Source organism: Dipodomys spectabilis, unplaced genomic scaffold (assembly GCF_019054845.1).
Source record: "Dipodomys spectabilis isolate Male_0828 unplaced genomic scaffold, ASM1905484v1 ptg000136l, whole genome shotgun sequence".
Classification (NCBI taxonomy): domain Eukaryota; kingdom Metazoa; phylum Chordata; class Mammalia; order Rodentia; family Heteromyidae; genus Dipodomys; species Dipodomys spectabilis.
This window is the reverse complement of record NW_024870813.1, coordinates 11,945,647-11,972,947: the sequence shown is the minus strand read 5'-3', so window position 1 is coordinate 11,972,947 and position 27,301 is coordinate 11,945,647. Positions and strand designations below refer to the sequence as shown.

Below are 27,301 nucleotides of genomic sequence, written 5' to 3'. Positions count from 1 at the left end.
GTTAGATTCCTCAGTAACAGATAAACAGAAAAAGCACTGTGGCTCAAGTAGTAGAGTGCTAGCCATGAGCAAAAGAAGCTCAGGGACAGTGCCCAGGCCCTGAGTTCAAGCTCCAGGAATGGCAATAAGTAAATAAATAAATAAACTTAAGGGCTAAGTATGATTTATTAACATATTGTGTATAAATCTCATCTCAAAGGCTGTTCTAGCTTGATTCTATCCTGCTAATTCCAAAACCACATGTGCAGCAATTGGGAGGCTAAGGAAGGAAGATTCCAAGTTCAAGTCTACCCTGAGTTAAAAGCAATAAAAGGTCTCAGAATAAGGGAAACAACAACACAAACCCTAGGGCACTTGTACAGAGTGGGCAACATTTGGTGCTTAGAAGAGAACCTATGCAACCTGTAATAAAAGAACATTCTTACTAAATGAATAAACTAGAAAGGAACACTCTTAGACTCATTCTTTATTTAAAAAGCAAATAGTGGAACCAGGTACCAATGGCTCACCCTGTAATCCTAGCTACTCAGGAGGCTGAGATTGAGCATCGCAGTTTGAAGCCAGCCTGGGCAGAAAAGTCCCAATGAGACTCTTATCTCTAATTAACCACTCAAAAACTCTACCTAGCATATGGTTCAAATGATAGAGCTCTAACCTTGAGCACAAAGAAGCTCAGGGACTGTACCCAGGCTGAGTTCAAGCCCCACAACTGGCCAAAAACAAAATAACAGTGTAGCTATGCTGGCTAATCTTTCATTGGCTTACTTGTGGTCTATGATCAGTATTGTCAGGCAGTTGTACTCCCATGCTATGTAAGAGGTTAGAGGCAGGTCCCGCCAGTCCGGCTTGAGAGCTGTAGGATTCTAATATATTTGAAACCAGGTTCAGGTCTATATCCACTGGTGCCATTCCCGAATCTCCTGCCGCAGAAACTTCCTCCTCTGAATTACTACTGGTAGTCTGGGATGGAGGGTCCTTACTCTGGAAGGAAAAGAAATGATCACAGGGTAATATCCTTTTGGGTAAATGTTAGCTATAATAAAAAGCAATAGCTAAAATATAGTGTACATTTGAATTACAAATTAAAAATGAAATGTCTCATACTTTCTAATGTAAAAACGAAGTCTAATAAACTATGCAATCTAATACATTAAAACTTGGTTCTAAAGATGATATACTTCTTTCTTTAAAAAACTTCTACAAATTGAGCAAGTCTGTCCCTACCTTGAAATAGCACAAAGGAGAGAACCAGATTTTTTTTTTCTTGTTTGTTTTTTGTAAGTCCTGGGGCTTGAACTCAGGGCCTGGGAAATGTCTCTGACTTTTTTTTGCTCAAGGCTAGTGCTCTACCACTTGAGCCACGGTGCCACTTCCAGCTTTTTCTGTTTATGTGGTACTGAGGAATCAAACCCAGGACTTCATGCATGCTAGGCAAGCAATCTACCATTAAGTTACATTCCCAGCTGAGAGAACCAGATTTAAGGAGGTATATTCATAGCTTGCCTATGTGTTTTCAAAGGAAAAACACTTTTAAAATATGTTTGTTTTTTTTAAAGAAGGACATTTTCTTTTAAATGATAATTTGGATTTCCTTTTTTGTTCCCTCCATGACAAAGCTTAAAGTAAAAATAAAGTGGGGGTCTAGGCATAAAGCCTCTGATTTCACGGGTGGGAAAAGGATATGAAAGCTTGCAGCTAGATCTATCCTTGAGATACAAAATGTGGTCCATGGACTAGCAGCATCTGCATCCCTCAGGATTTGCTAGAGACAGAAAGTTTCAGGCTTCGGGGCTGGGAAGGTGGCTCAGTGGTAGAGTGCTTGCTTTGCATGCTTGAGGCCCTGGGTTCGATTCCTCAACACCACATAAGCAAAAAGAAAAAAGCCGGAAGTGGTGCTGTGGCTCAGGTGGTAGAGTGCTAGCCTTGAGCTGAAGAGCTGAGGGACAGCGCCCAGGCCCAGAGTTCAGGCCCACTACCGGACCCTCCCCCCCCAAAAAAAAGAAAGTTTCAGGCTTCATCCAGGACCTGATGAATCAAAATCTATATTGTAACAGATCATTAGGTTGTTATATTCTCCATGAAATTTAAGAAATACTGCTTTAGATAACTAACATGGTTTCTGTTAGCTTTGGGAAATACTGAAAGCAACTGTAGTTTTAAATGAAGTTTAGATTGTCAAAGCAAGGGGCATTAACACTAACTAGATATCTCTTTGGGGCTTTACCACTGACTCTTTTGGTTCTCCCTTTAATTCTATGACATGAGCTGGGAGCCAGTGGCTCACACCTGTAATCCTAGCTACTCAAGAGGTTGAGATCTGAGGATCGAGGTTCAAAGATAGCCCAGGCAGGAAAGTCTGTGAGATTCTGATCTCCAATAAACCATCAGAAAACTGGAACTGGTGCTATGGCTCAAGTGGTAGAGCACTAGCCTTGAGCTGAAGAGTTGAGGGGCATCACCCAAGCCCAGAGTTCAAGCCCCATGACAGATTTAAAAAAAAAATTATGACATGAGGATTACTGGTTAATGGAGGCATTCAGAGGATGGCTGAGATAGATTTCAAATTCTGACCCATGAAAACTCTCCAGGGTCTATGTTCTTTCCAGAATGTTTGTCTAGGGCTAGACAGTGCTGGCAACATACAGATGTCATGGAAGGGAAGGGCACGAGAGAAAAGGTGAAGGGCAAGAGAGAGGAAGGGAAGGGAAGTCCTGTGACTCAGTCTTCCGAGTAGCTGGAATTACATGCATATGCCACTGCATCTATCTCCTTTCATGCTACTAATGTTAGGAAATGAGTGTTCTTGAGGCTGAGAGTATATAGTTCAAAGGTGATACACTTAGCATGTGCAAAAGGCTCTTGGTTTGATCTTCAGCATCAAAGAATAAATAAGTAAACCAAATTAACATTGTTATTTACTTCCAATCTCACAAAATCAAAATAAAAGGAAAAACTAAGATAAAATAAAATTTTTTCTATCTTACAGAGTAGATTTTATAAAGATATTAAAAAACACTTACTATTTGCTTCCGAGTGGTGAAACTTCTGCCAATGGTGGTGTGTGCTAATTCCTGGTCCATCTGAGCCATGTATGACTTGAGACTGTCAAGAGTTCCTTTCAGAGAAGCCCCTTCACCACATTCCTGCATTCTGAAGTCTAAGTCATCATCACTGTCTAAACTTTCAAAGTCTTCCTCATCCAGATCATCAGAGTCTGACTTATGTGACTCTGGCCCTATACAGAAAGAGCCACTTGGTAAACTTTTCTGAATGATTACACCTCTCAAAGAATTAGTTACACATAGAAAAGAAGCAATATAGTCAAACAACTTCACAAATATATGTTCTAGAAATTATAATGCAGGCAAATATTTGCAGGAAAATGCATGGGCTATGCTGTCTGCTTTTAATTTATTTATCTTTTCTGTTAGTCCATAGGGCTTGAACTCAGGGTGGTGTCTGAACTCTGGGCATGGGTGCTGTCCATTAGCTCATCAGCTCAAGGCTAGCACTCTACTATTTGAGCCACAGCGCCATTTCTGGCCTTTTCTGCTTATGTGGTGCTGAGGAATCAAACCCAGGGCCTTATGCATGCAAGATAAGCACACTACCACTGAGCCAACTTCCCAGCCCCTGTCCCTGAGATTTTTCTCTCCAGGCTAGCACTTAGCCACAGTGCCACTTCTGGTTTTCTGTTTGGTTAACTGGAGAGTCTCATGGACTTTCCTGGCTGGACTAGCTTTGAACCGCAATCTTCAGATCTCAGTCTCCTGAGTAGCTAGAATTATAGACTTGAGCCACTGGTACCCAGGTGACAGTCTACTTTTGTAAAGCGAACTCTTTTTAAAAATTTACTTGAAAATTAAAAAATAACAATAACAACAACAATAATAATAAAAATAAAAACAGCCAGGTATGGTAGGATACACCTGCAATCCTGCACCTGAGAGGCAGAGGAAGGAGAATTGAAAAGTTGAGGCCTGTCTGGTCTGGGCTACATAGTAGTACTCTTTAAAAACTTATGTTTTGGGGGGCTGGGAATGTGGCTCAGTGGTAGACTGCTTGCCTTGCATGCATGAGGCCCAGGGTTCGATTCCTCATCACCATATAAGCAGAAAAAGCAAAAGTGGTGCTGTGGCTCAAGTGGTAGAATGCTAGCCTGTACGGTATTTTCACAATAAAAAAAAAAAAAGTATTGTCTCATAGCTCTGTCTGTTCTCAGAGATTATCTTTTGACAGTGTGGTGGATACTCAGACCTTAAGCTATGAGGTGTATACATATATAAACACATTTTTCTTTTTTATCTAGATGTCACAGTATTCCTGTGGGGACTCCATTCCTTATTATGGCTCTACTTAATAAGTTACATAGCTACATAATGATTTATTTAACCATATCCTCTTAGGATATTCCAATCTTTTGCTACTACAATACTATAATGACCACATTATTTCTTTTCATAGAGTAAATCCCTAGAACTAAAATGACTAAGTCAAACATTATGAATGTTCTAGAACTGTACAATGTCTTCTGAAACTCAGCTTATACTTTTACCCCAGAGTCTGACAATGCTCACTTTTCCAACCTTTAAAAATAACTGGTAAGGGACAGCACCCAGGACCTGAGTTCAAACCTTAGTACCAGCACAAAAAAACAGAACTAAAAACACCCTCTACTTATTATCAATTAAATTTTTTCCCAATATAATGGACTAAAAAATTTTTGTATTTTTGTTATGCATTTTTGTTTACTATGAAGAATTAACTATTTCCAAATATTTACTGACTATATTTTTCTTCAGAGAATAAAATATTCTTTATTTTTTTATTGGGCCTTTATTTTTATTTCTGATGGTACTGGGAATTAACTCAGGCCATTATGTCTGTCAGAAGGGCTCTACTATGTTCCCTACCATTTGTCATTTTCTTGCTAATTTCTAAAATAGTAAGTCTGGAAGAGAAAGAGAGAAAAATAATAACACACACACACACACATACAAAACACAATCTAGGAGCCAAGGTCAAAATTCTCTATCTAACCACATAACATTCATGCACTCAAATATGTAATAAACAGTTACTATGACAAGCAAGACAATAGTTATCCTCTGAAATTATTTAACAGGATAGCAGTTCATAAAGTCACACAAAACCATGGGGAGAAAGCAGGTATTTTAACTTCTGAGTGATTTAATGCTACAGTGCTCTAGTAACTGCTTTACTCAACATTTCAAAATGAGAGTAAACATCACATTGTAACTCACCCAAAATCTTATCAAAATAATTAAGAAAAGAATCTGCATCAAAAGTGATAGGGGCCTCAGAAGGTTCTCTACAAGATTAAAGAGAAAAGACAGTTAATTATTTCATACTGAACACAACTCTGAGACTTTTTCTAATGTAGCACTACTCTAAGGAAAACTGACAGAAATACACAAAGGAGAGATAATAAGGAAAACTGCAGTTTAATTTTCAAAAAACAATTCAGTACTCAAGCCACAGAGTTCAGGTCCAAGCCAAAAAACAAAAAAAGAACATACTCTTCCTTTTTTCTGTCTTCTTAAGAGAGAGAAGTGAATATGAAGTTTAGTCTTTCATGAGATTCAAGAGCATTGCCACCAATAAAGATTATATTTGCTATGCAAGTAACAATTTTTTTCTTTAAAAAAAAATTATCTTGGGCTGGGAAGGTGGCTCAATGGTAGAGTGCTTGCTTTACATGCATGAGGCCCTAGGTTGGATTCCTCAGCACCACATAAGCAGAGAAAGATGGAAGTGGCACTGTGGCTCAAGTGGTAGAGTGCTAGCCTTGAGCTGAAGAGCTGAGGGACAGCGCCCAGGCCCAGAGTTCAGGCCCCACAACCAAAATATATATATATATATCTTTAGGCAGTTGCACTTTTGTGCAACACACTGAAACACACAAAAAGTAGAAATGGTACTTTTACTGACTGGACGGCTTCAATGGAACTGTTTAAATATTATTCCTTAAAACAAGTTACCGAGGCAGCTCTGCTCCCTTGTGGGTTGAAACTTTGGATACAAAAGCTTTCATGCTCTCTGAGATTTCAGTTAAGTCATAGATCTGCTCTTCCTCTTTCTTAGAAATGGGCTCTGATTCATTTTTACCAGCAGCTTCATTCAACAGCTGGTCCAGCTGCTCTGGTGAGAGATCTAACCACTGATCATCTGAAAAAGAAGAAAGCATATTACTATTCTACAGATAGGAAAGTCCATGTCATGACAGATCCTCTCAGAGAAGACTAGAATACTCAAGAGACCACCTTTCCATTCTTTCCAGCTCTCCTGCTGTATCATGGTTCATCACTCACCATCCTCAGGGGGAAGATTAGCTTCTTCTTTCTTAAGTTCTTCTATATTAAATGGCATTGTCTGTAATATGGTTAAGATTTCTTCACCTGGGCTCATAGCAAGTAAACTGTAGAAAATAAAAGACATAAGGAGATAGGATTACACCACATGCTAGCACTTTAAATACATTTCTTATTTGATCCCAACCCTAAGTTAATACATGGCAAAATATTTGCAAATATCACATGGTAAGGAGAGACATGGAAGAAGTAATTATTTTCATTGGTGAAAGGATAGAGAATTTAAAAAAGGTAATAGAATGCTTCCTTTAGATCTTAAAAGAATGGAGCAGGTGTGTGTGTGTGCGCGTGCGTGTGTGTTTGTGTGTGTGTGTGTGTGCGCGCGCGCGCTGGCCCTGGGTATTAAAGAATGGAGCAGGGGTATATATGTGTGTGTGCTGTCCTGGGTCTTAAAGTAACTAGGGCTGGGAAGGTGGCTCAGTGGTAGAGTGCTTGCCTTGCATGCATGAGGCCCTGGGTTCGATTCCCCAGCACCACATAAGCAAAAAGGGAAAAAAACGGAAGTGGCGCTGTGGCTCAAGTGGTAGAGCGCTAGCCTTGAGCTGAAGAGCTGAGGGACAGCGCCCAGGCCCACGACCGGACTCCCCCAAAAAAAAGAAAGAAAAGAAATAAGTAAGTAAAATTACAAGACAGAGAAATAATAATAAACAAGATATGGACTGGACACAATGACAGTGAGAACAGTGGTACAATATTAAAAGACATCTGATAAAAAAAAGGAGTTGAAAAAAATTCCAGATGGCAATGAATAAGTAATAGTGGTCAGCCTTCAGGTATACTTTTTTCTTCCTTACATATTTATTTGCTATAGTAACTATGCTACTTTTATAATAACAAACTTTATTATTTAAAAAACTAGGTTCCAGGGGCTGGGAAGTTGGCTCAGTGGTAGAGCGCTTGCCTTGCATGCCTGAGGCCCTGGGTTCAATTCCTCAGCACCACATAAGCAAAAGGAAAAAAGCCGGAAGTGGTGCTGTGGCTCAAGTGGTGGAGTGCTAGCCTTGAGCTGAAGAGTTGAGGGACAGCGCCCAGGCCCAGAGTTCAGGCCCCACGACCGGACCCAAAAAAAAACCAAAAAAAAACTAGGTTCCGGCAGCTCAGATCTGTAATCCTACCTACTCAGGGAGCTGAAATCTGAGGATTGCAGTTTGAAGTGAGCTCAGGCAAGAAAGTCCTTGAGACTCTTATCTCTTACCAAAAATGTCATAAGTGGAGCTGTGGCTAAAGTGGCAAAGCGCTAGCCTTGAGCATAAAAAACTGAGGGACAGTGCCCAGGCCCTGAATTCAAGCCCCAGGACTGGCACCAGAAAAAAAAAGAAAAAAAGGAACTACCCAATCATCAACTATCATTTACCTTTCTGGCCGGTCTACTGAAAGTTGGAAATAGTTCTTTGCCATTTCAAGCCTTTCCTGGTACTGAGCCGAGCCTTCTACCAGTCCCTTAAAAAAGATGATTGTCTATCAGAATATTATTTATACAATGTCATTAAAATAACATGATTACTAGTAACTTTCAGAAAAGTAGCATATGCTGTACCATTCAGAAATCCCAAGGCGTGACTCAACCTGTTTGGCCAGGGCTCCAGTTTCTTCAGATGAAGGTAAAAATAAGACACAAATAACCAAAAATAACCTACTATTACTTGTTTTCTACATGTGTTTTTCTAGAGGTAATCACGCCTAATATTTAACATTCTTAAAAATATGCTCTACGCTAGCCTTGAACTGAAGAGCTGAGGGACAGCGCCCAGGCCCAGAGTTCAAGGCCCCACGACCGGACCCCCCCCCAAAAAAAAATGCTCTAATAGTACATGCACTTTTGCACTCCGCTACACAATCTTTATAATCAATGTTTCTACTTCTTGGATATTTCCTCATGAAAGAAGATACCAGTTTACATCTTTCTGTACTTTTTGGAATATATGCTCAAATTATTTTCAATTAAATTTCTATAAATTTACAATGTACTGACAATTGGTCCAATTGGTCCAGAGTATTATTTTTACATGCTCCCAATTGTACTGAATTTCATCATACTGTGTTTTACATATTGAAAACTTATCTTCATTATCATGTTTGTAAGATCCTCTTACTATCTATGATTTCTTTTTTTCAAATGTCAGTACCAGGGCTTGAACTCAAAACCTCACACTTGTTCTGTTTGTTTGCTCAGTTGGCATTCTACTTCTGTACCATGCCTCCAGTTCCAGTCTTCTGCTAGTTAACTGAAAACAAGAATCTTGATTTGGCTAGCTCTGAACTTCAATCCTCAAATCTCAAGCTTCCTGAGCAGCCAGGATTATAGGTGTGAACCACTGGTTCCAAGCCTAATGATGACTATTTTAAGAAAAAGTTATTAGTTGTGTTAAAAAAAATTTTTTTTTTTAGAAAATTCATGTCTTTGCTAATTTTCCTCTGTAGTGCCTGCATGTTTGCTTTATAAATTTCTGCAAGTTGTTCATCAGATACAATAAGGTGGTTCACACCTGAAATCCTCACTACTCAGGAGGCTGAGATCTGAGGATCATGGTTCAAAGCCAGCCCAGAGGAAATTAACCACTAGAGTATTGGAAGTAGAGATGTGACTCAAAGTGGTAGAATGCTAGCCTTGAGCAAAAGAGCTCAGGGACAGTGCTCAGGCTTTTAGTTCAAGCTCCATGTCTGACCAAAAAGTAAAAAAATAATAACTTTTGTTTTATAAAATAGTATTAGATTTCTCTGTAAAAAGCAATCCAGATGACCTCTCATCACTCATTTAAGACCTTAAGCACATTGAGTTAGAATTAACTCTAGCTTCTATAATTATGTCACAGTTTTAAATATGGATCACAGGACGTAAGTCATTAACCTGATTTTCTATGGATTGTATACTTAAAAAAAAAACCTACCTTAAAGTAGTCATTATTTTTCAGACTTTCAAGGAAGCTGGCCCAGAGTGGTGAGGTTGTTGTAAGCGACTTCCTGGAGTTAGAAAAATGTGGCATGCATTTAGAGCATAAGATCTCAAATCCGTGAGCCTAGAGGAGATAGGCAGAATTTTTATTAAGTTACTTTTAAAAATAAGTTTTATTCTTTCATGTTATTTTCTTCCCATTTGGCCATACTCAAGAATAAGTGACTGAAGACATGGCAATGTGGACATTTAGAATATTTTTTAAAATTTTATGAAAAATATAAATTTGTATCTAATTTTTCAAATTCTACATAGTGAAAATCAGAGAAAGAAAATGAAAATAAAGGCTCCTAATCAGGGGGCTGGGAAGGTGGCTCAGTGGTAGAGCGCTTGCCTTGCATGCATGAGGCCCCGGGTTCGATTCCTCAGTACCATATAAGCAGAAAAAGAAAGCCGGAAGTGGCACTGTGGCTCAAGTGGTAGAGTGCTAGCCTTGAGCTGAAGAGCTGAGGGACAGCGCCCAGGCCCAGAGTTCAAGCCACACGATAGGACCCAAAAAAAAAAAGGCTCCTAATCAGATTAGATTCTTTTTCCTAATTACAAATGCACCACTTTATTTTTACACATGTAAGTCAAATATATACATATATATTATAAATATGTATATATGTGTATATATTATATATATTTGTGTGTGTGTGTGTGTGTATTTGTTGATACTGAGGCTTGAACTTGGGGCCTAGGCCATGTCCTTGAGCGTTTTGCTCAAGATTGGTGCTCTACCACTTGAGCTACAGCTCCACCTTTTGGCCTTTGCTGGTTAATTGGAGATGAATGTTTCTTGGATTTGTCTGTCCCAGTTGGCTTCAAACCTTGATCCTCAGAACTCAAGTCTCATTAAGTAGCTAGGATTATAAGCATGAGCCACCAGCATCCAGCTCTAACTCTTTCTGTTTTTTTTTTGGTCAGTTGTGGGGCTTCAACTCTGGGCCTAGGCGCTGTCCCTAACTCTTCAGTTCAAGTCAAGCATTCTACCACTTGAGCCACAGCACCATTTCCAGTTTTCTGGTGGTTTATTAGAGATAAGAGTCTCAAGGACGTTTCTGCCTGGGCTGGCTTTGAACTGTGATCCTCATATCTCAGCCTCCCGAGTAGCTAGGATTACAGGTGTAAGCCACCAGTGCCCGGCCTATCTCTTTCTTAAAAATGATTTTTGCTATGTTATAGTGGCCCTAACGTCTGGCCTCTAGTGACCCTTTTGCCTCAACTTCCTGAGTAGCTATGACTATAGGTATGGTTCCATGTGCTTGGCTTAAATTTTTACATAAAAAACTTATCAAGATGGAAGGGGTGGCATTGCTCCCCACCCCCCTTCTTCTAACCCTCCCCGCAAATGTACTCTTTACCTGACTCATGTAACTATAAACCTCTGTACATCACCTCATCTTTACAATAACAATAAATTTTTCAAAGTATCATCTTTAGTTTCATCATGTCTAGTTTCAAGTCATGCTTACAAAAAACTTTCTTACTCATTTTATAAAAAATATTTTTGTTGGGCTGGGAAGGTGGCTCAGTGGTAGAGCGCTTGCCTTGCATGCATGAGGCTCTGGGTTCGATTCCTCAGCACCACATAAGCAAAAAGCTGGAAGTGGCACTGTGGCTCAAGTGGTAGAGCGCTAGCCTTGAGCTGAAGAGCTGAGGGACAGCGCCCAGGCTCAGAGTTCAGGCCCCACGACCGGACCCAAAAAAAAAAAAAACCAAACCAAACCAAAACAAAAGTAGTTTTTACATTAAAAAATAATAATAATTAAAAAAAAATTTTTGTTGGGTTGGGAAAGTGGTTCAGTGGTAGAGCGCCTGCCTTGCATGCATGAGGCTCTGGGTTCAATTCCTCAGTACCACATAAGCAAAAAGAAAAAAGCCGGAAGTGGCGCTGTGGCTCAAGTGGTAGAGCGCTAGCCTTGAGCTGAAGAGCTGAGGGACAGCGCCCAGGCCCAGAGTTCAGGCCCCACAACCGGACCCCCCCAAAAAAAAAAAATTTGTTTTCTTTCAGATTTTAGTTTCATTGTTTATTTGATACAAATGGAGTCTCTAGGTGTAAGTATGCAGGAATAAACTTCAGTTTTTCAGATGCTTTGCAATTATCCTATCATCATTTATCGAACAGTCCTTTTTTAACTTCTGATTTGAAAATCCATATTTTACCAGAGTCACATATACACAGGGCATGTTTTGAGACTTGCTGGGCTGTGTGGTTTTCTGTTCTTTAACATAAAGAAATAAAAAGCATTAAGGATCAACAGTACCAGCTTCATGCCAAGTTCATAGGCGCGGTATTTGGGGTGAGATGGAGGAGGCAGCGTGTATCCACTCCGCCGGTCTGGCACAAACTTCTGCTGCACCAGCTGTGCATACAGACACTTGGTGAAAGTGACCTGGGTAGTGGGACACAAAATTCCTAAGTCTCTAAAAGCATAGGAGCTATTCACATTTACATATTCATAGGGAAAATGCAAACATCTACCCTAGTTACTGTCCACTCAATTTTAATTATAGCAGCTATAGTGAGATAAAACTCATACTCAAATTTACTCTAGTGACTTGTACAATTGGCAGAAGATAAATAATTATTAGTTCTCTGGAAGAGATGAACTGTGTTAGTATAAAGAAGGAAATAATATGGAAATAGAGAAAATATGATCAAAAATAGGTGGGGAAGCCGGGCGCTGGTGGCTCACGCCTGTAATCCTAGCTACTCAGGAGGCTGAGATATGAGGATCGCAGTTCAAAGCCAGCCCGGGCAGGAGAGACCGTGAGACTCCTATCTCCAATAAACCAGAAAACCGGAAGTGGCGCTGTAGCTCAAGTGGTAGAGCGCTCGCCTTGAGCTGAAGAGCTGAGGGACAGCACCCAGGCTCAGAGTTCAAGCCCCACGGCCGACAAAAAAAAAAAAAAAAATAGGTGGGGAATATATAAAGATGAAGAGATTCATGTGTTTAAAATCTCCTCTGAGAAAAAAATAGAAGAAAAAGATGTGTATTAACATGCTAAGAGGACACAGAATATTTCCAATATTTCTCTAGAAAATTCAAATTATGGGCTGGCAATGTGACTCAGTGGTAGAGTGCTTATCTAGCATGCATGAGGCCCTGGGTACAATTCTTCTGTGCCACATAAACAGAAAAAGCCGAAAGTGGCAATGTGGCTCAAGTGGTAGAGTGCTAACCTTAAGCTAAAGAGCTCAGGGACAGCGCCCAGGCAGAGTTCAAGCCCCATGACAGGCAAAAATAAATAAATAAAAAAAAATAAAAATAAGGGCTGGGAAGATGGCTCAGCAGTAGAGTGCTTGCCTTCCATGTATGAGGCCCTGGGTTTGATTCTTTAGCACCGCATAAACAGAAAGAGGGGAAGTGGCGCTGTGGCTCAAGTGATAGAGTGCTAGCTTGAGTTGAAGAGCTGAGGGACAGCGCCCAGGCCCAGAGTTCAAGCCCCATGACCGACAAAATAAATAAATAAATAAAACTCACTTTCCATTGAGAAAAACCAAATGAGCTACCTTACCGATGTCATGACTCGTGTTTCAGGCAAGAACGTTCTGAACACCCGGCAGGCCCTCAGGTCAATGAGGTCACGCAGGTAAAAGGCCTGAACTGCAGCTGCCACCAGTCGGGGCTGCTGCTTTAGCACCATTACAGCACCAGCTGGCAAGAAGCAGTGTGCTCGATGAAGGGAGGCTTCAATTTTCTCTGGGTACCTGTGCCGGGCAACAATGTTGTTTTTATTTTATAGTATATATCTAGAATTCATACATCTTGACTTATTTCATCAAAAGTGAGTAGAAAATGACAGGAAAGCTGAAACGAATACACTTTAAGACTGTAGGAAAGAAGAAAAGGAAAAAAGAAATGAAATGGAAAATAAAGGAAAGGCCCAAACATGATGGCTCATGATACTTGAGAGTCAGAGATTGGGAGGATCACAGTTTAAGGCCATTCTAGGCAAAATATTAGAGAAGTCTCAAGCCTCATTTCAATGAATAATCTAGGCATGATGGCACATGCCTATAATCAAAGCTATAAGAAAGGCATAAGTGGGTCTAGGAAGGTGGCTCAAGGGTAAAGGGCTTGCCTCTCATGCATGAGTTCCTAGGTTGGATTCCTCAGCACCACATAAACAGAAAAAGCCATAAGTGGTGCTGTGGCTCAAGTTGTACAGCGTTAGCCTTGAGCTGAAGGGCAGTATCCAGGCCCAGAGTTCAAGTCCCAAGACTGACAAAAAACAAAAAAGGCAGAAATAGAAGGATTTTGTTTTGAGGTTGGCCCCAGGCCAAACACAAAGGACCCTGTGTAAAATAACTCAAATAGAAAGGGCTGAGGACATGACTAGTGTTAGAGCACCAGGTAAGCTAGCCTGAGGCCCTGAGTTCAAACCCTAGTACTATACCAAAAAAGGGCTGGACACCAGTGGCTCACACCTGTAATCCTAGCTACTCAGAAGGCTGAGATCTGAGACTCTCGGTAAAGCCAGCCCAGGCAGAAAAGTCAGTGAGACTCTTATCTCCAATTAACCACAAGAAAACCGGAAGTGGTGTTGTGGCTCAAGCAGGGGAGCTCGCCTTGAGCTAAAGAGCGCAGGGATAGTGCCCACGCCCAGAGTTCAAGCCCCACAACCAACCAAAACAAAACAAAACAAAACAAAAATTATGGTAACAACAACAACAAAAAAGCCTGCTATCCCTTGGAATAAGGACAAAATCAGAATTTATGTATATATAATTTTTTTTGGGGGGTCCGGTCGTGGGGCCTGAACTCTGGGCCTGAGCTCTGTCCCTCAGCTCTTCAGCTCAAGGCTAGCGCTCTACCACTTGAGCCACAGCCCCACTTCTGGCTTTTTTCTTCTGTGGTGCTGAGGAATTAAACCCAGGGCCTCAGGCATGCAAGGCAAGCGCTCTACCACTGAGCCACCTTCCCAGCCGCTAGAATTTATATTTTTAAAAAATGTAAAAAGTAAAAAGCATACCGAAATAAAGCTAAAAGAAAAGTCTAGAAGCATGGCTCATGTGAGAGAGTGCCTGAATAAAGATCCAGGTCCTGAGTTTAAATGTTTTTTGTTTAAAAACAAAAATTTTTAAAAAAATAGTTAAACCTAAAAAAGACTTTTTTACTAGCTAAAATTGAATGGTGTTAAATTCTAATAATAGGTAGTCATATCTGAATGAGGTCGACTAAGATGTTACGAGGCTAAAAATCTTCCTTCTTTTCTGAATAAAGTCCAAAAAGTTCCTTATAGGTCAAAGAATTTCACCAAAGGAATTAATAAAAAAAATCTGAGTACATTGTGTTTCCTTAGGTTTCATGTTTAATCATCTCTATTTTTTTTTTTTTTTTTTTTGGATCTGGTCCTGGGGCCTGAACTCTGGGCCTGGGCGCTGTCCCTCAGCTCTTCAGCTCAAAGCTAGCGCTCTACCACTTGAGCCACAGCGCCACTTCTGGTTTTTTCTTTTTGTTTATGTGGTGCTGAGGAATTGAACCTAGGGCCTCATGTATGCAAGGCAAGCGCTCTACCACTGAGCCACCTTCCCAGCCCCCACCTCTAAATTTTTATCCAGGCTATAGATAGGAATTATGATATTTTAGCTAAATAAACACAAAAATATTGGCATAGGGGCTGGGAAGGTGGCTCAGTGGTAGAGCACTTGCCTTGCATGCAAGAGGCCCTGGGTTCGATTCCTCAGCACCACATAAGCAAAAAGCCGGAAGGGCACTGTGGCTCAAGTGGTAGAGTGCTAGCCTTGAGCTGAAGAGCTGAGGGACAGCGCCCAGGCCCAGAGTTCAGATCCCATGACCGGACCCCCCCCAAAAAAAAAAAAAAAAAATCAAAAAATTAAAAAAAAAAAATATTGGCATAGATTATACTTTGAATTGGAAGTAGAAAATACATCTAAGCCAGACACCTGTCTGTAAACTCAAAACTCAGCTTCTCAGGAGGCTGTGGAATTATTGAGAACAGGCCACCCAGGGGAAAACAGCAAGAGCCCATCTAAAAATTATATAGATAGGGCTGGGAAGGTGGCTCAGTGGTAGAGCGCTTACCTTGCATGCATGAGGCCCTGGGTTCGATTCCTTAGCACCACATAAGCAGAAAAAATAAAAAAGCCAGAAGTGGCGCTGTGGCTCAAGTGTAGAGTGCTAGCCTTGAGCTGAAGAGCTGAGGGACAGCGCCCAGGCCCAGATTTCAGGCCCCTTGACCGGACCGCCCCCCCTCAAAAAAAGTTATATAAATAAAAGACATAAAGGTTTCTTCCTGTTGAAACTGTCTTTAAAAAGATGAAGGTTACGGGCTGGGAAGGTGGCTCAGTGGTAGAGCACTTGCCTTGCACGCATGAGGCCCTGGGTTCTATTCCTCAGCACCACATAAGCAAAAAGAAAAAAGCCGGAAGTGGCACTGTGGCTCAAGTGGTAGAGTGCTAGCCTTGAGCTGAAGAGCTGAAGGACAGCGCCCAGGCCCAGAGTTCAGGCCCCATGACCAGACCTCCCCCGCCCCCCCCCCCCCCCCCCCGCCCCCCCAAAAAAGATGAAGGTTAAGGGAGAATGATAGAATAGAATAGTAAGGTTGATTTGGATACATTGTGAACATATTTGGGAAAAAATGTCACTATGAATCCTCTCTCGCTTATAAAACTAATGTCCATCTATTTCATGAGGAGGGATACAAGTAAAATGAAAGCCAGCATTAGTCCAGGTAAAGGGATTCTAAATTCAGCAAGGTCCCTAAACTGCACGCTCCACCATGAACAATATTGGTGTTATTTTTTTTACCCTTGGATGCGCTTGTTCACAGCAGCACGTACGGACTCCAAGGCCAGAACATCTTCTGCATGTTCTGAGAGGATCCTCAGTGCCTGTGGGATTGTTGGGCATGTGGTAGGTAACCAGGATTCTCCTCTAGATCGCCTAGGTACAGGAATAAGGCACAACTCCCCACGATGGAAAAACACCTGCAAAAGAGTCCATTTTCATTCTCACTGTGGTCTGGAAGACTCTATTACATATGCAAATAATTCAGAGATTTGGTATACGAGCTTGGCTGAGGAGCCAATGGAGTGAAGCTACCATCTGTGGGATTATGGCTTAACGCTTCTAAGTCAGTATCCCACCCAGGCAGAACAATATGGCAGTGCCAAAGGAGCCTTGGTAGGCCTGGGATAGCTGGTCCCCCATTCATCCCTGCCAGCCTGGCCCAGGGCCCAGTCCTCAAGTCGAAGCAGGGTCATCGCCCTACCACTGTGTGTCAGGACCCGGGTCTGGTGCGGAGAGCCTCTAGTCTGGGAAACGGGGTGGCCAGATAGGGTGGGGCCCCCATTCCCATCACGCAACCATGTTCGGGTGGAACCTAGCACACCATTTGTAGACTACCTGCTTATGGGTTAGGGTTTTGTATGTAGCAGAGCAGCTGCATCACTTCAGTCTACTGAAAGTCAGCCCTAGACACAAGGGATTGTAAAAAATAAATAAATAAATAACTTAAAAATGGGGCTGGGAAGGTGGCTCAGTGGTAGAGTGTATCTTGCATGCATGAGGCCCTGAGTTTGATTCCCCAATACCACATAAGCAGAAAAAGCCGGAAGTGGTGCTGTGGCTCAAGTGGTAGAGTGCTAGCCTTGAGCTGTAGAGCTGAGGCTAGATAGTGCCCAGGCCCAGAGTGCAGGCCCCACGACCGGAGCCCCCCCCCAAAAAAAAAATCACACCAAGATTAAAGAATGTGGTAGTTTATCTAGCTTTCTAACTTTGAGTATACTTACCCTGTTGGCACTATTTTCAGGTTCCAACCATTTAGGGAGATAGTCAGCAGCTTCTATTAACAAGAACTCACCATCATTGTCTACAATCCTAAAAAACAAACAAACAAACAAACAAAACCACAATTTGTATTCAAAAGCACATCTTCCTTAAGTAACAAAACAACTTTATTCTAGCTGGGTGCCAGTGGCTCATGCCTGTAATACTAGCTACTCAGGTGGCTGAGATTTGAGGATCAAGGTTCGAAGCCAGCTGGGGCAAAAAAGTCCCCATGAGACTCTTATCTCCAATTACCACTCAAAAACTGGAAATGGAACTGTGGCTCAAAAGTGGTAGAGTGCTAGCCTTGAGCAAAATGAGCTCAGGGATAATGCCCCAAGTTCAAGCCCATGATCTCAAAAACAAAAACAAAATTAGCTTTATTCTAACCCATTCTATTCACCTCAATAAATGTCTGAGTATGTACTAACCCAGATTGTTATAAGAAAGTAGAGTATTTAAGAGTACCATTAAGCAAATCCTAAAAGATACTATACGATTGTAAGGAGAAAATAGATAGCGACATGATAGAAAATAAGAAAAGTATATATGGGGCTGGGAATGTGGCTCAGTTGGTAGAGTACTTGCCTAGCATGAAGTCCTGGGTTCAATTCATTAGTACCACATAAACAGAAAAAGGTGGAAGTGGCATTTTGGCTCAAGTGGTAGAGTACCACCCTTGAGCAAAAGATGCTCAGGGACAGTGCCCAGGCCCTGAGTTCAGGCCCTAAGACAATCAAAGAAAGAAAGGAAGAAAGGAAAAAAGAAAGAAGGAAAGGAAGGAAGGATGGAAAGGAAGAAAAGGAAAGTATATAAACAAAAAACTGCATTTCTTCTTTATCCTAGAGTTTGCTTATGTATGGTCCAGTAAACAGGAATGTGTGTTTGTGTGTGTGCGTGTGAGTGTGTGTCTGTGTCTCTGTGTGTTCTAACCCCCACACCCTTTTTTATTGTTTCATTTTGTGGAAGATTCTTACTATGTGCTCAGGATTACTTTGAACTCGTGATCTGCCTGCCATGGCCTTCCAAATGTTATTTTCCCTATTCTTCTACAAAGATAGCATATTTTACACATTCCCCTAGCCTTTTCCAGTTTATTTGTTGAGACAGAGTCTTGTTAGGTACTCTAGGGAGACCTATAGCTTGCTATGTATCCTACGCTAGACTTCTACTAGGACTTGAACTCATCATACTTGCTCAGTTTATTTGCTCATGGCTGGTGCTCTACCTCTTTTTTTTAACAAAAACCTAATATTTCTTTTCTCTTTTTTCTTTTCTTTTTTTTTTGGGGGGGGGGGGGGCCTGAACTCTGGGCCTGGGCGCTGTCCCTCAGCTCTTCAGCTCAAGGCTAGCCTTCTACCACTTGAGCTACAGTGCCACTTCCGGCTTTTTTCTTTTTGCTTATGTGGTGCTGAGGAATCGAACCCAGGGCCTCATGCATGCAAGGCAAGCGCTCTACCACTAAGCCACCTTCCCAGCCCACACCTAATATTTATTAATAAATTAGTACACTTGAAGGCATTTTTCTGATCATGGGTCCCTTACGATTACCCACAAATCCCTGCTCACACAAAGGGAATCCACACCATCTCTGCATTAGAATCTGAGCATTGGTGGGTAGGTTCATCAATGGGAGCACAGTTGTAAATATATCAGACAAGAGTTCTTACAGGCATGCCATTTTTAATTAAAGTGATTGATTAATGAAGGAAACCCAGCAAAGCCTGAGGGCAGGCTAGACCTATTGACTATGTGTATATAAAAACAAGGACATCTTTGGGTGCTCTACCTCTTTTTTTTTTTTTTTGGGGGGTCCGGTCGTGGAGCCTGAACTCTGGGCCTGGGCACTGTCCCTCAGCTCTTCAGCTCAAGGCTAGCGCTCTACCACTTGAGCCACAGTGCCACTTCCGGCTTTTTTCTTTTTGCTTATGTGGTGCTGAGGAATTGAACCCAGGGCCTCATGCATGCAAGGCAAGCGCTCTACTACTGAGTCACCTTCCCATCCCAGTGCTCTACCTCTTAAGCCACTTTCAACCTAACCTTTTGCTGCTTAATTAAAAACTGTCTCACAGCATTTTCTACCTGGGCTAGCCTCAAATCATAGTTCTCCAGGTCCTAGCCTCCTGGGTAACTAGTATTATAGGTATGAGCCACAAGCATATGGCTGCTCAAAAAAAAAAAAAAAGAAAAAGCCAGGTACCTGTATTGTCAACTACTTGGAAGACTGAGATGGGAAGACAATTGATCCAGAACAGCATGAGCAACACAGTGAGACCATGCCTCAAATAAATAATAAATGTTTCTTTCTGTTAAGATTTATATGGTGAATCATTTAAGGGTCAAATGGTATAGAACTGGAGATTTGATTTAAAATATCCTTCTATGTGATGGAGTAAAAGAAGGCATAGATGAAAAAATAGTGATTTTTAAGTTTATCATTGGTGAAGCAAGGTAATGGGTATGTGTTGGCTCATTCTCTCTACTTTTAGGTATGTTTACATTTTCCATAATAAAACTTTTTAGTGTTTATTCCCTTCTCTTTTATTCTGCTCTAGAAGAAATGGAGTGCATAGAACATAAAAAATGTTGGTAATCCATTTAGGAAAAAGAGGAGTCAGTGGACTGTCCTCTACTGACAGTTAAGTAACTACAGAAAATTAACAAGATCTCATTCTCTTCAATTATTATTATTATTATTTTTGCTGGTCCTGTGACTTGAACTCAGGGCCTGGGCACTGTCCCTGAGTTTCTCAGGAGGTTAGTGCTCTTTATCATATGAGCCACAGTGCTATTTTCAGTTTTTCAGTCATTGGAGAAAGAGATTCATGGACTTTCCTGCCTGGGCTGGCTTCAAACCATGATCCTCAGATATCACCCTCCTAAATAGGTAGGATTGCAAGTGTGAGTCACCAGCACCCAGTTTCAAAAATTTTTTTAAGGAATCTTTATTCTTCAAACTTTGTACTGTTACAAGTAAATAATCTATATCTTGTAGCTATGGAGTATCTTTGTGATAGCTACTTCCTCCAGAAGAGAATAGCAGTAATTCATTAAGGCCAGGTGTCAGTGGCTCACGCCTGTAATCCTAGCTACTCAGAAGGCTGAGACCTGAGGATCACGGTTCAAAGCCAGCCCAGGCAGGAAAATCTGTGAGACTCTTATTTCCAATTAACTACCAGAAAACCAGAAGTGGCACTGTGGCTCAAGTGGCAGAGTGCTTGCCTTGAGCTGAAGAGCGCAGGGACAGTGTCCAGGCCCAGAGTTCAAGCCTCACAACCGACAAGAGGAAAAAAAAAAAAAAAGATTCATTGGAAATGAACTCATGGTAAATAAATTTAGAAACCATGCCTTACATTTGAGAGTGGCTCAGTTTGTATACTGTTTAAAGTGGATCCTCTTTAATATATCACATGTTATCAGTACCATTTTAAAAGACAGAATTACAATGCTTCCTATTGATTGCTCTTTAAATTTCTGCTGTGTATTACTTCTGAAAAAAAATACAGCAATGGTCTAGTAGAAGGGTTAGGGAACATATCAAATACATCTGTGAAATATATACATGATTGGACTGTTTTTTAAAATCCATAAGAAAATTTCATGGTGATTATTTCTAGAAAACCAAAGCACTATCATATGATTTTGCTATTTTGTAATTAGAATTTAAAAAACAACTTCTGCAATCTGCCCCAAATGTGAATTTGTACTAGCCCCCAAAATAAAATTATTACATGGTAAAAATGTAGTTACTTAGTTTTACATATATAATACTTTTAGATTAATTAAAGTAACTACCATACCTTGCTACTAACTCTGGAAATTCCTTTGTAATCCGTTTCACTACATAGACAATAAACCATTCATCCTCAATGCTATCCCCAAACTTGGTTATGCCATACATATGAGCAGGAACACTTCCTAAGAGAGAAAGGCAAGCTGTAATTGATCAATTTGTCACTGCAAATAAAAATACACGTACAATAATTGTATCGGAACCACACTCACTGACTAGAACTATGTTCTAAGTACTACTCTGAGAGCTGGTATTGTAAGATAACAAGATGCCTAGCCTTTTTTCTTTTTTTTGGGGGGGGGGGTGGTGGTGGTGGCATGTTGAGGGTACGAGGGCTTGAAATCAGGGCTTCTCACTCTAACTGGACATTTTCCACTCATGGCTGGCACATTACCACTTGAGTCATGCCTCTATTTCTGGCTCTTTCCCCAGTTACTTAAAGAGGTAAGTGTCTGGAGGATTTGTCTGCCTAAGCTGGCTTTGAACCTGAACAGTCAATTCTTAGCCTCCTGACTATCTAGAATTACAGGTGTGAAGTACCAGAGCCTGGCTAAGACACTAATTCTTAGAGTCCAGTGTCTAAATGAGTCAGATAAGCAAAGCAGAGCACCAGAAAACAAGATAATGAACCCTAGCAGAGGTGTGTGCTACAGGTTACATGTGCACATGGAACCTGGAAGCAAGTTCAGGAATGCGCAGAGGACTTTCCCAAAAAGAGGAAACAACACATGCACAGATCTTAACAGACAATGGAACATTCTAGGAATATCAGGAAACTGCATTTGGAGCAGAAAATTTCAAACATGTACACTCTCCACAGACAAGGAAACTGAAAAGCAAACAGAAAATGACAAAGGAAATTAGAAAATATTTTTTTAGTGCAAATAGTTTAATCTGTACTCCAGAAATTCTATTGTACTTTATTAGAAAATATTTTGAGACAAATGAAAATGAAAGTACAACATATCAAAATGCATAGAATTCAATCAAAGTACTGCTAAGAGAAAAGCTCATAATTGTGGAAGATCTCAAATCAGCAATCTATCTTTATACCTTCAAGGAACCAGAAAAGAACAACTGCTCTTACTGTTAAATCTAGCAGAAAAAGGGAATTAATAAAGATTATAGCAGAAGTGACATACATTAGGATTTTTTTTTTTTTTTTGCCGATCGTGGGGCCTGAACTCTGGGCCTGGGTGCTGTCCCTCAGCTCTTTAGCTCAAGGCTAGCGCTCTACCACTTGAGCGCCACTTCCGGCCTTTTCTCCTTATGTGGTGCTAAGGAATCGAACCTAGAGCCTCATGCATGCAAGGCAAGCACTCTACCACTGAGCCACCTTCCCAGACCAGGAATTTTTTAAAAGCCAAGAAAATTGCAGACATGGTGCCGTGGCTCAAGTGGTAGAGCACTAACCTTGAACACAAGAGAGGCTCAGGGACAGAGCCTAGGTCCTGAGTTTAAGCCCCAAGACTGGCAAAACAAAAGAGCAACAACAACAAAAACTCAAAAAAAACAAGGAAACTCAGTTTAAAAGAGATCGATAAAACTGATTTACAATTAACAAAATAAAAGTAGACTTCTAAAGTGAGATATGAATAAGGCACATTACAACCTATGCCACAGAAATTTTTTAAAAGAAGAGGCTATTACAATTATATGCAAACATGTTAGAACTCCTATATGAAATGGATTTTTTTTTTGTCAGTCGTGGGGCATGAACTCTGAGCCTGAGCGCTGTCCCTCAGCTCTTCAGCTCAAGGTTAGCGCTCTACCACTTGAGCTATGGCGCCACTTTCGGTTTTCTGGTGGTTTATTGGAGATAAGAGCTTCACAGACTTTCCCGTCCGGGCTGGCTTTGAACTGCAATCCTCAGATCTCAGCCTCCTGAGTAGCTAGGATTAAAGGTGTGAGCCACTGGCTCCCGGCTGATAAATTTTTGAATATGGCTGATAAATTCTTGAATATGCACAACCTAATCCAAGTTTTGACAGATCAAGATTAAACAGAAAACCAAAACCAATCTATAAAAAGCATGGAGATTGGGCTGGGAAGGTGGCTCAGTGGTAGAGCACTTGCCTTGCATGCCTGAGGCTCTGGGTTCGATTCCTCAGCACCACATAAGCAAAAAGAAAAAAGCCGGAAGTGGCGCTGTGGCTCAAGTGGTAGAGCGCTAGCCTTCAGCTGAAGAGCTGAGGGACAGTGCCCAGGCCCAGAGTTCAGGCCCCATGACTGGACTCCCCCCCCCCCCCCAAAAAAAAAAAGCATGGAGATTGATTCAAGTCACAATCTCTAAACATGGGGGTACACATCTGTGTGGCAGGAAGATCATTAATTCAAGACCAAGTTTCTTTGATTAGAGAAATTCTGATTTTTTGTGTGTGCATACCCACTGTGTGCATGCGTGTGTGTTACTCCTGGGACTTGAACTCAGGACCTCAGTGCTGTTCTGTGCTTTTTTTTTTTTTGGGTCCGGTTGTGGGGCCTGAACTAGGGGCCTGGGTGCTGTCCCTCAGCTCTTCAGCTCAAGGCTAGCGCTCTACCACTTGAGCCACAGCGCCATTTCTGGCTTTTTTCTTATGTGGTGCTGAGGAATTGAACCCAGGGCCTCAGGCATGCAAGGCAAGCACTCTACCACTGAGTCACCTTCCCAGCCCCTTGTGCTTTTGTTTTGTTCAAGGATAGTGCTCTACCACTTGAGCCACAGCTCTACTTCTGGCTTTTTTCTAGTGGTTAATTGAAGGTAATAGTATCATAGACTTTCCTATCCAGGCTAGCTACAAACTACAATCCTCAGGTCTCAGCCTCCTAAGTAACTAGTATTTACAGGTGTAAGCCACCATTATCTAGTGACAGAACTATTTTTATCTACCTTACATACTGAACTTCAATGAAAACTTTTTTCTAAAGCAGTAGGAAACTGCTGAAGCATGTAAGCCTGAGCGTAACAGACTAAATATGTGTTTTACAAAGGTAACAGGTAACAGTGTGAGGAACTAGAGACTGGAATCTGCATTGTCGTTTTCCAAATGAAGGGATTATAAAAGGCTTATACTAAAGCCAAACAGATTAAGGGGTCGTGTTTTAAAAATAATCACACCAAGATTTAGTGCATAACTAAAAGCATTAAATGGTACAGCAAGGAGCTGAATATGATTTTGAAACACTAACTTGGATAACTAGTTAGAAAGTTATGCCACTAAAAAACGATGAGAGGGGCTAGGAAGGTGGCTCAGTGGTAGAGCACTTGCCTTGCATGTATGAAGCCCTGGGTTCAATTTCTCAGCACCACATAAGCTGAAAAAGCTGCAAGTGGCGCTACAACTCAAATGGTAGAGTGCTAGCTTTGCGCTAGAGCTGAGGGACAGTGCCCAAGTCCAGAGTTCAGGTCCCACAATCGGCCAAAAAAAAAAAAAAGAGAAAAGCCAGGTGTCTGTGGCTCACAACTGTAATCCTAGCTGCTCAAGAGGCTGAGATTTGAGGGTTACAGTTTGCAGCAAGCCAGTAACAGTAAAGTCTTGAGACTCTTATTTCAAATTAAACAACAACAACAACAAAGCCAGAAGTGGAGCTGTGGCTCAAGTGATAGAGTAATAGCACTGAGCACAAAAGCACAGGAAGGGTGCCCAAGCCCTGAGTTTAAGTCTCAGGAAGAGTACAAAAAAAAAAAAAAAAAAAGAAAAAAAAAGTAATTAAAGTTCAAAACAATAGCCATGAACTTCTTAATATTTAATATAAACTAATCCCTATGATAGTGACTATTAAAAAATTTTTCTGCCGGGCGCTGGTGGCTCACGCCTGTAATCCTAGCTACTCAGGAGGCTGAGATCTGAGGATCGCGGTTCAAAGCAGGAGAGACCGTGAGACTTCTATCTCCAATAAACCACCAGAAAACCGGAAGTGGCGCTGTGGCTCAAGTGGTAAAGCGCTTGCCTTGAGCTGAAGAGCTGAGGGACAGCGCCCAGGCCCAGAGTTCAAGCCCCACGACCGACAAAAAAAAAAAAAAATTTTCTCAGGCTCAGAATGTGGCTTAGTGGTAAAATGCTTGCCAAGCATGCATGATATCCCAGGTTCAATTCCTCAGTACCACTTACTCGAGTGGCTCAAATGGCAGAGTGCTAGCCTTGAGCAAAAAAGCAGCTCAGGGACAGTACCCAGGCCCAGGACTGGTCCAAAAAAGTTTTTATCAATATGAATAAGAAGATAAATTTTGCTTGGAGCTTAATGAATATAGATGAATACAGGCAAGTATGAATGACTAAAAAGTTGATATAAATCTCTTTTTGAATAAAGATGAACTACTTTACCTTTTCCAGGTTTATATTTGAGATGGAAAGGCTGATTCTGCCAGATATAAGGGGCCAGCATAGGTGCAAACTGGGTCATTATTCTCTCAATATACTTCTGAAGAATCTCTTTGTGGTCCCCTGGGCTTCTGGCTTCATCTGGCAGAAGGAATAAGCTGTATTCCACTGTATCTTCCATAGTAGTGAGTTTCATATTTTTCTCCATTCTTCAAAAATTACACATAAAGTTTTAATAATGTAAGCCACATCAAACAATTCTGAAATAATAACTCATTCTAGGTGATTCCATTCATGTTTCCAAACTTCTGATAACCACCTACCAATATTAATTTCAGCCTTGACCATAAACTTTATTTAATATTATTCTTTTTAATAACATTTTATACTTAAACCTGTTCTTTATATTTAAAATTATGCTAACTGGAAACTTTGACATTTTTACACCAAATTGAAATCTAATATCACATTTCTAAATTAGCTAATCAGTATGAAGAAAAATTTAAATGTGGCTACATTTTGACACTGCAATCTCAGTCACTGGGTGTGCTTCAGATATATAACCAGAGCTATGCTGGAGGTATGGGTAGAAGATATCTACCAGAGCCTGCTGAAGCTCTACCTGAAAAATGAGGCAAAAAAGAGTTGGGAACACAGTAAAGTGCCTACTTAGCAAGTGAGTGGCTCTAAATTAAAATCTAAGTACCACTACAAGGGGAAAAAATGTGGCTAAATGTAATTAGTGTGCCTATAATCCTGCCACTCAGGATACAGAGACAGGGGGATGATTTCAGTTCTGTGCAGGGCCAGCCTAGGCAAATAAATGTTTGCCTTTGAAGTAGCAGTGCATGTGTAAAAACCCCTGTAAGGTCCGCTTCTTACTCGGCTATCTCTTTTTAAAAACCTAACAACCCCCAGTTCTCACACTAAATTGCATCACTTTGTATACTTAAAATTTTTTCTTTTTCTTCCTTTTTTTTTTTTTTTTGATACAAAGACTTGAACTCAGGGCCTGGTACTCTCTCAGGCTTTTTCTACTCCAGCTAGGACTCTATCACTGTGCCATTCCTCCAATCCTTCATTTTCTCTTTCTGGAGCTTTGTCTTACTTGTTGAATAGAGATGTTACACATCTAAAACCCGTTGCTGCTTTAAAATTGTGTTTTCTATGTCTTACAGAATATGCTTCTGGTTTCTAACAGGTAGAGCAGAGAGCTTTTTCTCCTCGCCGGTTGGGGTTTGAACTCAGGCCCGGACGCTGTCCCTAAGCTTTTTGGGCTAGTGCTCCACCACTTTGTGGCCACAGCGCTAATCCCGTTTTTGACTGATTTATTGGAGACACAGGGTCTCACGGGGACTTTTCTGCCGGGGCTGGCTTCGAACCGTGATCCTCAGATCTCAGGCGCTGAGTAGCTAGGATCGCAGGCGTGAGCCACCGGCGCCCGGCTGAGAGCGCTTACATTGGAAGGAATTTTCTAACCCGCTTACTCTTGCTGTCCGGCGCAGCAAGTGAGAGGCAGGCACTGCGCCCGGACGCGGCCAGGTGAGCAGTAAGCTAACGCATCTTTCTGGCGCGCTGGTGGGGAGCCGGCATCTTCTATCCGGCCACCCACCCAAATCACTACACCGCCTCACCGCCCACAGCGAACAGAAACTCCACCCCCGCCCACCCCAGCCCACAGCGCCCGGCACCCCGACTGCGGAGGCTCGGCGGCTCTCGGCCGTGCGAGAGGCCCGCGAGCACCCGAAGCCAGCCAGCCGCGAGGGTCCGACGGAAGCCGGTGCTTCCAACTCCGAGAAGGCTCCCTCCACTGTTCCGAGGCTTCTCCCGCACTCTTCTGCCCTGGCACCTGTGTCTGCTGTCTCTCCCACGGAGAGGCCGCCCGGAACGAGCCGGTCGCCTCACGACCGCCGCGCCTCACAGCCTCACAACCCTCCCTCAGGGCCTCACCAGCCGGCGGCAGCCGGGGGAGAAAGCGGGAAGCCCGTTAGGCCCCGGAAGCTTAGGTGTCATTACTCCTGCGCGTCCCCGGAAGGACTTGGAGGATGCTGTGTGCGTCACTTCCGCTCCCGCGGGGAAGC

General features: G+C 41.8%; 1 protein-coding gene across 3 annotated transcripts; it reads right to left on the bottom strand.

Annotated features, from left to right (window-relative positions):
- Nucleotides 1-739: 739 nt before the first annotated feature.
- Nucleotides 740-27,241, bottom strand: Ecd (ecdysoneless cell cycle regulator). Of its 3 annotated transcripts, none has more exons than XM_042690207.1 (14): nucleotides 27,171-27,241; nucleotides 25,224-25,429; nucleotides 20,927-21,044; nucleotides 17,090-17,177; nucleotides 16,107-16,285; nucleotides 12,850-13,042; nucleotides 11,595-11,723; nucleotides 9,281-9,409; nucleotides 7,747-7,832; nucleotides 6,333-6,439; nucleotides 6,003-6,189; nucleotides 5,265-5,332; nucleotides 3,021-3,235; nucleotides 740-981 (listed from the first exon to the last, which is right to left on the bottom strand). In XM_042690207.1, exons 2-14 carry the CDS (start codon nucleotides 25,426-25,428, stop codon nucleotides 754-756), a joined length of 1,932 nt encoding a protein of 643 aa, XP_042546141.1. In that variant the 5' UTR covers nucleotide 25,429; nucleotides 27,171-27,241; the 3' UTR covers nucleotides 740-753. The 3 variants fall into 3 exon arrangements, with proteins under 3 accessions (XP_042546141.1, XP_042546139.1, XP_042546140.1); XM_042690205.1 differs by lacking the exon at nucleotides 27,171-27,241 and adding an exon at nucleotides 27,070-27,164 and having other exon boundaries at nucleotides 25,224-25,438; XM_042690206.1 differs by lacking the exon at nucleotides 27,171-27,241 and adding an exon at nucleotides 27,070-27,164.
- Nucleotides 27,242-27,301: the final 60 nt, after the last annotated feature.

Bases quoted from the DNA above. Each gene is read 5' to 3' on its own strand.
- Ecd (XM_042690207.1), bottom strand. From the start codon at position 25,428: ATGGAGAAAAATATGAAACTCACTACTATGGAAGATACAGTGGAATAC. The intron at 13,043-16,106 runs GTAAAAAAAATA...TGCCCGGCACAG, and splicing joins GTGAACAAGCGCATCCAAGG to GTACCCAGAGAAAATTGAAG. The intron at 982-3,020 runs GTAAGTGTTTTT...TTTTCCTTCCAG, and splicing joins TCACCACTCGGAAGCAAATA to AGTAAGGACCCTCCATCCCA.